At 52.2% G+C, this 12,004-nt stretch overlaps 1 protein-coding gene across 3 annotated transcripts; it reads left to right on the forward strand.

The window, feature by feature from the left end:
• Nucleotides 1-254: 254 nt before the first annotated feature.
• Nucleotides 255-6,949, forward strand: LOC120896491. 3 transcript variants are annotated; one of them, XR_005738433.1, is made up of 9 exons: nucleotides 257-427; nucleotides 525-562; nucleotides 691-824; nucleotides 926-1,391; nucleotides 1,482-1,580; nucleotides 1,670-3,691; nucleotides 3,795-4,344; nucleotides 4,444-4,838; nucleotides 6,668-6,949. XR_005738433.1 is itself a non-coding variant. In XM_040300655.1 (8 exons), the coding sequence occupies exons 1-8, from the start codon at nucleotides 419-421 to the stop codon at nucleotides 4,579-4,581; spliced, it is 3,456 nt and encodes a 1,151-aa protein (XP_040156589.1). In that variant the 5' UTR covers nucleotides 257-418; the 3' UTR covers nucleotides 4,582-5,422. The 3 variants fall into 3 exon arrangements, 2 of the variants coding, with proteins under 2 accessions (XP_040156590.1, XP_040156589.1); XM_040300655.1 differs by lacking the exon at nucleotides 6,668-6,949 and having other exon boundaries at nucleotides 4,444-5,422; XM_040300656.1 differs by lacking the exons at nucleotides 4,444-4,838; nucleotides 6,668-6,949 and having other exon boundaries at nucleotides 255-427; nucleotides 1,670-3,714; nucleotides 3,795-3,889.
• Nucleotides 6,950-12,004: the final 5,055 nt, after the last annotated feature.

A 12,004-nucleotide genomic window follows, 5' to 3' on the forward strand; every position in this document is an offset into this window, starting at 1 on the left:
GGGCTATTTGTATGTCTAATTTATCCACAATTCCCCCCTTGCTGCGAAGGCCAGAGAGAGAGAGAGAGAGAGAGAAAACACACCTGGCGGAGCAATCGAACCACAAGGTCACTTCCCGAACTGCTTCAACTTGGGATGAAGTTGTCAATTGTTTCGCTTATCGAAAACTTCTCTATTATTTAAGAATTCAACCAATCGGATCGGACCGTTTTCCTTCTTTTTTTCCCCAAGAAAAGTCTCGAATAAGGGTATCTTTTTGCCGTTTTGCCGTCTGCCAGTAGAAAGTTTCCAACACTCCATCGAGATTGCATTGTTACTTCTAATCAAAGCAGGCGCGAGCGCCTTCCAGTTTCCTTCTTTATTTGCTCGTTTGTTCGTCGTTCCGTCCGCTCTGTTTGATCGAGGGAGACCCCCAACAATGCCGAAGGTGAGTGAGAAACTTTCCATCATAAATCCTAATCCGGCCGCTCGCACTCGCATACTTTTTACGACCTTTTTTTCGCTTGTTCGCTTACTCTTTCCAGAAAGCCAAAAGTCCGAAAGTTTCGCCGCAAGAATTGCTGTAATTATTTCTCGCGATACAGTGTTGGCCGCCGGCCATGTTTGTTATGATTTGAATTATCACCAATTCTGCTTTCTGTGTGTTTGTATGTTTGTGTGTGTGTTTTTGTGCGTTTTCTTTGAATGCAGCGAGGCCCTGCGGCAGGCGGAGGAGGAACGCTATGCGGAGGAGCAGGACCGGCTGCACGGGAAGGTGGCCCTCGAGCTGAAGGAATACAACCAGCGCCGCATGCTGCTCGTCGAGACGGTCAAGTTCTTTCGCCGTAAGTAAAGTGGGCTTTATTTTAATGGAGAGAAGATGCGCGTGGGTCAGCAGAACAAGCCCGGTCCCGGGGTCAGGACAATAACTAACTCTGATCTTCAGGGCTCGAAAAGGCAGCGCTCGACCACGAACGACAGCAGGCGGAGCGGAAAGAGTGGACCGATTTCCTGGCCTGCCGGGCCGCACCCGACCCGGCCAGCCCGCCGCTGCTGCGCGAGTCGCTGTACCGGTGGCGCTTTCAGCAGGAAGCGCTCGAAAAGAGTTCGGTCAGCTGGACGCTGGCAGCGGACGAACGGAGCCCATTGACGCAAGACCCGAGCCGGAAGCGAACGACGAGAAAAGATCTGAGGGAAGTCTTCCGGAACATAGGCGGCCTTTACTTGCCCACCGTCCGGGAGGCGCTGGCCGTGCTGGCATCGATCCAGGACAGTGTGCAAGGCAAGGGCTCGCGGCAAGAAACGATGCCCGCCGAGGTCGCGCTCGTCCGGGACGAGATCCGGAAGTTCATTAGCGATTCGCTGGACAGGATGACCTTTCGCATTGGCAGTAACATCGCCCGGGATATGGAGTGAGTTAGGGACGGTCGGTCGGTTAAGGGGATTCGGTAGTGTCATTCCAGCTAAATCCTCTCGCTGTTTGTGTGGACTCTCTCGGAAAGGACTTTGGATCCTGTGATGAGTGATTTCCACTTCCAGGAGGACGATGTGCTGTCGATGTATCTGTGGAGCTTTCGTCCGGTTCCACTTGCGCCCGATTAGTAAGCATCACGCGGGCTTTCATGTGAACGTCGGCTGTATGGGACTCATCGTTGTATCTTCCCCCTTTCCCCGACTTCCCGATCCCCAGTAATCAGCTTATGAAAGTTATCGACATGGTCCCGCTGAGCTTGGTGCTGCATCGACCCCCGGCACTGGATCTGAAGGACTGCCTAATCCGTGGAATGTGGCTGGAGTTCGATCACCACAGCAATATGGACCCAACGCACACCATCCCAGCGCTGGAACCGACGGTGGAGCTGATCCCTGCCCAGGAAGCGGAGTGGAACGAACGGCAGGAAGTGAAGCGGAAGCGGCTGACAGCGCTGCGGAAGCTACGGGAAGATTACGATGCCGAGCAGTGTCGTAAACAGGCCGAGGCGGAAGCGCTCGAAGCTCAAAAAGGGGGCAAGGACACGAAGAAGCCTGCCGCCGCCGCCCCGAAAGCCGGTGGTAAAAAGGGCAAGTCACCAAAGCAGCCACCGGTCCCGGAGCCGGAGCCAGCGGTGATTACGGACGAGACCGAGGTTGACATTGACGCCGAGTTTGAGCGGCAGGAAGCGGATCGGTTTTGGGACACTTTAGCGAGCGTTTCGCCGAAAGCGCGACCCCTCCGGCCGGGTTACATCAACCTGCGCGAGTATGCCATCGTCGGTGGCGTGTTCAAGCTGGCCCGGTTCGACAGGCTGCCCCAGCCGATGGAGCCGAGGCCCGATTTCATCTACACCAACGTTCCGGATGGTTTGCAGCTGACGGAAAAGGGCTACCGTGCGCTGGAGCCCGAAGAGTTGATTAAAATTGAGCTCCAACTGCCGGCCCACTGTCACTGGTGGGAGGAGCCGACCGTCTGCTGGTGGGAGCGGTGGGAGGAAGGCGAACAGTTTACCCAGCTCACCCCGGAAGTACAACAGTTTCACCTGCAGTATGACGAAATCGAGGCCCACAAGGCGACGCTCCTGTTTGCCGCCCCGGAGCATCGGCTGTCCCGCGCCCTGGTCGGCGAACCGAAGCTCGTGCGAGACTTTAGCCTGATGGACATACCGGTGGAGGTGCGGCTGCACTATCTCATCCGCGACCACCTGCTGCCGCGCGTACCGGAAGGATATCGATTCCGGGCGGAGCTGAACCGGCTGTACGCCCTGCTGACGGAGCGGACCGCCCGGCGGAAGGCACGCGAACGGGAGCAGATGGCACGCGACGGGCTGGTGCGCAAGTACGAGCAATTTCTCACCGACGGTCAAGACGCGGGGCTGTCGGAAATGCGCCTTCCGATCGATTCCGATATCGACAGCGGCGACGGCACGGATGGCACGGATGGCACGGAGGAACAGGATGGCACGGACGCGTTGGTGGCGCAGGAAATGGATGAAAAATTGCAACAATTTTCATTGGCAGCAGCGGATGAGGCTGCCCACTATCTGCATCCACCCGTGCCGCTCTGCCAGCCGCTTGTGGTGGGCGACAGGTACGACGGTTCGGAGGCCGCCATCACCGCCGAGCTGATGCAGGAAATGGAGGCACTCGTGCGGCGAATGGAATCGACGGATGCAATGCTGGACAATGATTCGAACGAGCGGCTGTGCAAACTGTTCTCCACCTTTCTGCTGCTGCTCGAGTATCTGCGCGAGAAGGAAAAGCCCAACTTTCCGCCCGTGCCGGTCCCGGGCGAGGAGGCGGAACCGGCGGGCGATGTTTCCGCGATGGTTCAGCCCAAGCCCCGGCGACGGTGGCTGGAGATTCGTACGACAAAAAAGTACCCGCTCGGGCTGGGCGCCGGCCGAACGCGCACACTGTCCGGGGTGAGCGAGGCGTCGCTGGGGCAGGATGAGAAGAAGAAGCGCAAACGGAGAAAGTCCGCCGGCAGTGTCACGGCCCAGCGGGACAGCACGGCACTGTCGGACGCCCAGCAGGAGCAGGAAGAGCAGGAGGCTATGGCGCTGATCGAGCACGAGCCGGGTCGATGGTCAACGATGCCAATCCGCAACCAATCGTACGATCCGGAGCGACGGCTGCTAACCTTCACCACGGACCGGCTGGGCGTGTACGGGCTGGCCGCGCGCAAGTACTGCAACATTCCATTTGTCCACTGGGACATGCGACGCCACGGCAGGATGTAAGTGAAGAGAGCGAACGAAAGTAAGAAGGAGGAAGAAAAACCCCCATTTACTGTTCGGTCGCACGCCGGGCCTGCTGTTTCAATTTGCACTTCTTTCCAGCGCCAACCTTACGACGGCCCTCACGCTCACCGCCAAGTCGCTGCAAATCGTGTTCTACGTCACGGCGCAAGGCTACCGGCTGGCGCTGCAGGAGCACGCGAAGAAGCAGACGAAAAAGTTGTTCCTCGAGGAAGCACCGGCACCGGAAGTGTTGCCACCCGGCGACGGGACATTCACGCTGGACGACCTGGAGAAGTTTCTGCAGCGCATGAATGTGCACCTGTTCCCACAAGTGGACACTTGTTTCTACGTTCCCGGCGTGGAGCGGGCGGCGAGCCCGAAGCATCCGTCGATGGAATCGCACAATCTGCGCTGTCTCGGTGTCTTCTGTCTGACGCACAACTTTCAGTCCTGCCTGTGGAACCGGTACGCCCATCGACGGACCGCACTCGTGCTGGGCCGCGAGCTCATCGAGGGACGGAACGAGCCCGAATTCGGCACCGTCATGATAACGCCACTTAAGTCACAGTTCGTCGAGGTGGAGGAGCTGTGCTCGGACGCGCTCGAGCAGATCCTGCTCGCGTACCATCCCCGTCCCGAGGAGCAAAGCGTGAGTGGCGTTAGCAAGCTCTCGACGCGTAATTCACACACGTCACTTATATTTGCTGTTGTGTTGTGCTTGTCTGTCTCTCTCACTCTCTCCCATTAGTACAATGCCGATTGCTACGGTCTGCTGAAGGACAGCTTGGAGGAACCGTCCCGCAAGGTGCTGGCAAAAACGCCCGCCCTGCTACAGTGGAACGTCGGCCAGTTGCTGCAGAAGCTCCAGCTGCTCAGCTACTCGTGAGCACACACTCCGAATTGTAGTGATTGTAGTGGACTGCCCCCCTCCCCTCCGACAACCAAACCCGGTCATCATCGTGCTCCGAACGGAATGGTCTATCATTAATGTATTACAAAATCACGCCAATTGCAGTTAGCTTTGCTCTGGCGGCTGAGTTTCTTCGACATTGCTCACGCCATTTCGTGCAGCCGCCAATTGTGAATCGCCCGAAGGAAATGGGTTGCTGTAAGCCAAAAAGAAAAAAGAAGAAAACACCCCGGGTGAGTGGACCGTAGGCTTTTGCGCTTCCATTCATTCGAAACCCCCGCCCCCAGCGAAAGCATTAATCATCGTCATGCTCGGCTGTCCGACTCGTTTTCAATCCAATTACCATTGGCTCCGGCACACAGTCATCATCATCATCCCCCATGCACACCTTCCTTTTTTGGTTCGACAATGTTCAAGTTGCTTTGTTTATCGCCGGGCTTGGGTCGAATTGAGCATTGCCATTAGCGGAAGCGTGCAGTGTGGGCAAGGGAAGAAAAGGACGAAGCTTTCAAGAATGGGCAGCCCTACACAAAAGTCTAAATTATCCGTTCCGTTAAAGCGTCTGATGTATTTTCGATGTACTTGCAAGCAGTCAGCAGTGTCATTGTAGCGCGGGGGGAAAATAGGAGGAAAAAGGGTAAGGAGGTAGGGATTATGGCTGGGTTTCCTAGTCGTCAGGACAATGACGGATGCACTTTGTATAGCATGGGCCTAAATGTGGGCCCATTACTCCCGTTCGGACGGAGTGATTGATACTTGCTGATGGGTCGATGAATGATTTAACGTTATAATGGAGTGTAAACTCTCGTATCCATCAGTTTTCGAAACGTTATGTTTTTAATGCATTTTTTTTTTTCATCCCAAACTATGTTGTGTTACGTTTGATGTAATGCTTGCAACTTTAATTGCCAACATGCACAATGAAAAATCAAGAATTGTTTATTTTCTTTCGGTATTATCCAAACATGCAAACAATGGAAACATATCTTTCCAAATAACCTCATACTGTGATGCTGTGTTCGATCGCACTTTCTCGCTCATCCCCCGTTGTGTAGTGCTTTTGTTATCCCTTGCAAGTACCATCGATAGGACGGATAAACAAAGGAATTAGCAAACATCCAACATATATACACACACACACACAAGCGGGAGTTTTATTTTCATCAATTTTTGCTCCCCTGCTCGCATGCTCCAGTGCTCTCATTTTACTTCAATGTTATTTGTACCATCCACCCACCCTCCTTCCATTCTTGTGTCCCGTCCCGTCCACACCCCACATCTATCGATAGCCGATTGTGTTTGGGCGTTCATGTTGGTCAAATTTGTTCGATCAGATATGTTGATTTATGCGCCAAACTCTTTGCGGCTACGGTGCGGCACTGGCACTGGAGTGGTGTGGCTACATCCGGCCAAGGGGGACGGGACGGGGACAGGGTGAGTGAGGGTAGGTAGTAAGTTAGTGTGTGATGGTTTTATTTCTGCTTTGCTGTTTTCTTTCACCCGTCACCTACTCACCACCAGACTTCCTCCTCACGCGTCACGCGTTATCGTACTGCGACGCTCGGTACGCTTCCGGTAGTGGGAAAGGGCTATCTTTGCACGGGTTCGTTTTGCAGGCACGGGGACAGAGGAGATGGCAATCATCAACACCACAACGAGAAGGCGGGTGCGAGGAAAATCCCTCATCACACATTGACCGATCAGCGGGGAAAAACATCCAGTGGATGGCATGGACTGGTACGGTGGGTTCCCGGAAGTGAGACATACACAAACACACGCACGCACCGGAAGAAAAGCGTGCTTCCAATCTATTCAAACAGAATTGTATAAAAATATGTGCCTTGCTCGATGGCGCTGTGTTAAGTTGGGTGTGTGGAACGGAAGGAGAAATGGCAACATCGGGCGGGCTTGGTCTCTTCCCCCTAACAAAACTGAAGGAGAGGAAAAAAACGCCCCAAAACAGCCATGCAAACCGAGCCAGCCCCCAAAATCGACACGATCGAAAAAGTTTTCACATTTAATATCGATTAAAATTTGTTTTTGTTTAACTTTCGCTTCGCAGGGACGCTGGACAAGTACGATCGATGCACAAACTCACTCACAAACACGTTTGCGCCTGTCCTCCCCTTGCGCCCGTTATTATCGAAACGGTCGCTTTTGTCCCCTCGTGAGAGGGAGAGAGAGAAGGTGATAGAGAGCTGAAAAGGAGGCTCGTACCATTATTATCTTGTAGAGTAAGCACAGCCACCCCACAGTTTTTTTTTTCTGCTGTCGTGGGGGAGAACATCCCTGCAGCTACCCCTCCTTCACCACCTTTCCTTCCCACGAAACGCAACTGTTTAAGGCATCGTTCAGCATTTCGTGCGGTTCGTCCCCGGGACGGTCCGAAACAATGGATGGGCTGTAATAAATTTGATCAGTAAAAATTATATTGATAAATTCAATAAATTTCCTTATCTCAGCGGTCTGAAACGAAATCGAAATCGATTGTTTTCGGCTAGGCCCACGGTGCCGCGGTTGCGGGCCTGGGACACCACGCGGCCACACTGAGCCCATTATGCGTCGGTGTGTGTGTGTGTAGTAGGTGCGTTAGAGAGTCCCTCTGTCTGTAAAAGTGGAAGGGGGTTGAGCAGAGGAAGAAAAAAAAGAAGCGGAACCACCCGAACGCCATCATCCTTCCACTCATTGCACTTACGGGGCTGAAATTTGAACGGGGTTTGGCCACCGCGCCATTAAACCACTCGGTGAGTTATGGATGTGTGCGGCGGTCGGAAGCACAACAATCAGCTCGATGAGGCACTGTGAACCACTGAGTCGGAGTCTGGCGGCCAGGGGGGGGGGTCAGGCCGGCCCGTTTGTCTTGTCTGTAATACTGCGCTCGTACTGGGTTCGACCGATTGCGACCAATTTTGTCGCCTGTTCGTCGTGCACCTTTTTTTTGTTCATTCGTTCGATACTCCAACCTGCCTGACGTGTCACGTAATTAAGTTATCAACAGGCCTGGAATGAAATTTACCGCTACATAATTAGAGAAAATCAATAAATCACTCGACTGACCGAGGCGCACCAGGTGTCTCCATTTCCGAGAAGCGACCAACCAACCAACGTGCGGGATGTGATGATGATGTGGGTCGGCGTTTTGGCACCATGGCGGTATGGAAATATTCATCAGTGAAATCGGGGAGATCGCCGTGACCTTTGGCGCTCGCTTTATTAAATGTTTATGAGTTTATCTTTAAGAAAATCCAAGCTAAGCTTTCTCACTCACTCCCTCACTCACGTCGATGACAGCCGCGAGGTTGCCCTTTTGGTCTCGTGGCAGTCTGCAGCAAAAACCCCTTTTTGACATAGTCGATCGATAGTTTGACTCGTCTTGCGTTCTTGCTCTCTTCGAAGCCATCGCCACCACCACCACCACCATCATCGTCATGCTCATCATCGTTTATCCAACGTTGCGACCTTGTGCTATAGTTTCTTCATCGGTCAGCACGCGCGAAGTAGCTGGCTCGCCACGGCGAAAGAGCAAAAGTAATCACTTTTTGGCACCGCGCTGTCACCAAAGGACAGCTCCGCAAAGGCGCACATTCAGAACGCTGTCTGAATGCTGTGTCGAGTGGCCATCCTGCCATCCTGCCATCCGGCACACTATTCATCATATTCTTTTGCGCCAGCGGTCGGGCAGGTTGACGCTAACCCGCCCGACCGTTGACCACCACCGCTTCACTTTGATCGATAAAACCTTAATGGCAGGTTAGGACGGACGTTGATAAATGACTGACTGGTGGGGGGGGGAATGGGGAAGAACGGGTCCAACGACACCTGCCAAAGTATCGATTAATGTTTGGCGCACTTCGGACCGTCGCGAGATGAGCTGCGGCCACGTTGTCCGTGTTTGCGATATTGCAAAAATTCAACCATCATTCCAACCTTCCACACTTCCGTCGTTTCATGTAGGTAGCTTTTGCTGTCGCCTTGTAAAAATGTACATCAATCGCATCTCATGAATAAATTCATCCCGGGCAGTATATTTTCGAATTTGCAAATTTAATTAAAATTACATTAATTATCATCGCCACGCTGGCCCTGGGACGGCGCGCGACGCCGGCCACGTGTGAGTGATGTTCAAAATTGATGCAATTAATATTCGCGAATGTCATACGGGAAATGGAACCTGCACACACACACACACACACACGTGCCGTATTTGCGCCGTTGTTGACTCGTTTTCCATTCTTTCATTGCCTTCTGGCTGCAAAGTGTGTTAGCTTGAGCGCTTTTTTGTGTTATTGTTGGACCGACTAACACGGGGTGAATCTCTTGGGCCACCGTGCATCTGGTCCCATGCGGCACCAACTGGCGAATGTGCAATTGCAAGCGCTTTATTTGCCTTTTTTCACACCCAGCTCTGTGGCCCGGGGGGAGATTGATTGAAAACGAACGCGAGAACGCAAACAAACCCGGCAAAAAGGCAGCAGAAGCAGAAGGAAGAAAAAAACATCATAAACCTTTCGGAACAATCTCATTTCATGCATTTGTTGCCCCAGCGCTGACCGACGCGCCACGAGTTTCAATGCCGGACGTGCCGGAGCAGATTGAAGTCCATGCCCAAATGCTCTCTCACACACACACATACGAACGAAGAAGTGTATCCGGTTTCCGGCAGTGTGTGAACGGCTGTGGCGGTGAATGTGGCCGAACCGACGGGCCGCTTGTGCCAATGTGCGTGGGGCAAAATTAATGGAAGTCATCGATTACGATTTGATGCATCGAGTGGAATGGCACTCAAATGGGGGGAAGGGGGATAGGCTCGAGCTCGATAATCGACGACAGGCACCGGTCAACGGTGCACAACCTGGTCGAACGGGCGACATCCTTGCTCCTGGACGATTGGACTCATAAATGAATTCCACTGGCGAGTCCTACCACGCCCGGCCAAAAAAGCAGCACCGTGCGCGAGAAGGTGGCAGGAGGGGGCGAAAAGATGGACATTTTTGTCCGTTAATTTCATGTGCAAAATGTCAGGGCACCCGGCCACTCGGGAGTGGGAGTGAAACCTGTCCCGACACAATAAATAATGAATATCGAAAAAGTTAATTAGTTTATGATTGGCCACAGCTGTTCGCGACCGAATTGGAGGAAATTGCTTCACATGGGGGTGGAGAATGCGAAACCGGAGCTTTTTCCCACCTTCCCACACACACACCAAGTTTAAAGTCGACGATGCGTTTGCTGCTTTAAGACATGGTAAGGGAATTTATTCTTTTATTTTGGGGGACCATTGTTGAACTTTTTCGCTACCTTGGTGTAGTTTTCAAACACATTTCCAGCTGGATTGTTCGGGATAATTGGATTCTGTGGAATTTGCAGCAAATTCATACACCTCCACACACACGCACATACACAAATGAAGCACAAAATAAAAAAAAAATTATTCCACAAAACGCAAAAAAGTAGCATACCACTAACACCATGAATGATAATCAGCATAATTTATGGGATTAGAACACCGGCCGAGGTCATTTAAACGTACTGTCCGGATGCTTGGGTGTGAGATTTGTTTGATCTGAAGCACCTTTCCACCCCCGCCACGCCCAACATTCCACTGAAGCCAGGACCGTTAAAGGCACTTATTATACAGCCCGTTGAGTTGATCTGGCAGGCTATAATTCTTTCCAATTACAAGCCACATTTAGAAATTAATTTCTGCACACCCATCGGTATGCAGGGCGCCGCGTCCTGCTGTGTGCCGCCCGGGAAGCCAGCCAGCACAGAAAGCATATGTCAGCAGTTTTGATGCGACTAAATGTGATGTTTTTGCTGTCGCGCTGAAAAGCAGCACAAAAAACGAGAGAAAGAAAATAACAGAGAGAGAGAGAACGGGACGCGGGAGAGGAATAAAATGTAACCGTTTTATGCAAATCCACCGAATCGCTACCTGAACCGAAAAGTTTCATAAATCTGCCAACGATAAGCCCTCGCCACGTCTGCCCCCGCGCGCGGTTCTCGCGCATGGGAAACTGTTTCGCATGAGCGCATTTTGTAGTTTTCATGCGGATGGTTTTCTACTTTCATTATTAGTCACAGGTGGCATGGGGAGGAGGGGGGAGGGAGGTAGCAAGGGGAAGCTAAATTATACCACACGCTTAATAAAACAAAAATCCCGTTGCCGTACGGGCGTGCGCTAGCGCCCGAGATGTGGGTTGTGATGATGGGTGGAAAAATATGGATATTTATACAGTGCACTTTCATCAAGGGGGGGGGGGGGGTTGCTATCCGTGCTGAGCGTCGATCGAGTTCGTCACATTCTTCCCACTGTTGCGACAGCGCGTCTATCTCTCGCGTCTGTCTGTACGTGCAGTTTGTTGACTCGTGTTTGCTTGCGTTTTTCAGTTCGGTTTGCGTACATCGTCCATATTTGCTCGGAGAGCTTTCGTCATCACCGGTGGTACCGGTGGTACCGGTGACGCACGAGCCCGTTCGCCATTGTCAACAGTCATGGCAAGGGCTTAGAGGGAAAATTGAATTCAATTCAATTAAATCAGCGCAACATTTTCCACTCTAATTTTCACTTAATCCTTGGTTCTGCGCGTTTCGCTCAACCGGGAGAAGGGTGGCCTGGTTTGAAGGTGTCTGTGTGTGTTTGTGTCCGTATTCGTGGGAAATTAAAAACACACTAACGCTTGTATGCACACACACATACACACACATACAGAGAGAAAGATGGAATTGCTTAAAAGAAGCAGGTTCTTGTGTCAGTTGTTCACTGGCTTAGCTTGCAGATAGGGAATTATTTTTCGCATTTTTATCCCCTCGGCTCATTCCGCTTGTGTCGCACGTTACACAATTTACACAACACACACACACACACAAACGCGCTGCGTTCACTGGTTCGCGTGGAGTATTGCTGCTTGCTGCTCGAGCGCTGTCATCAGCTTGCCGTTGCTAATGGAAACGGTCGTCCGTACCGTTGATGTTGTCAGCATTTCGTGAAACAATCATGACAACGGCACCGTCTCGCACGCAGGACGCTACCGTACGTTACCCACGGAGCTTAGTGGGCGGAAAGAAAAATCACACCGTCACAAGTGCACACCGTTGTGTCCATTTCGCGTGCGGCAGCCAACAACAACTGCACACATAGTTCGCGTCGTTCCGTTCTGCTCACACGAAAAAGTGATAAAGATGTTATAGAACTTTCTTCACTCCTCTCTTCTGAGGCTGAGTTGGGGCAGGGGACCGGGAACAGGGCAGGGAAATAATAATATTGCATTGCGAGACGATCGTTGCCCGACCAGCATTATCACCCGCAGCCAGCGGTGCTGGTGGTGGTGCACTGAAGAGCCACGGGGAGCGTGACGTACGAGACAGTGGACCGGAAGAAAATAAATAAAATTAATTA

Source organism: Anopheles arabiensis, chromosome 2, assembly GCF_016920715.1.
Source record: "Anopheles arabiensis isolate DONGOLA chromosome 2, AaraD3, whole genome shotgun sequence".
In the NCBI taxonomy this organism is placed as follows: Eukaryota; Metazoa; Arthropoda; class Insecta; order Diptera; family Culicidae; genus Anopheles; species Anopheles arabiensis.

Excerpts from the sequence above, each read along its gene's own strand:
- LOC120896491 (XM_040300655.1), top strand. Across the intron at positions 563-690 it reads GTTTCGCCGCAAGAATTGCT|CGAGGCCCTGCGGCAGGCGG; the intron begins GTAATTATTTCT and ends CTTTGAATGCAG. Across the intron at positions 1,581-1,669 it reads GTTCCACTTGCGCCCGATTA|TAATCAGCTTATGAAAGTTA; the intron begins GTAAGCATCACG and ends CCCGATCCCCAG.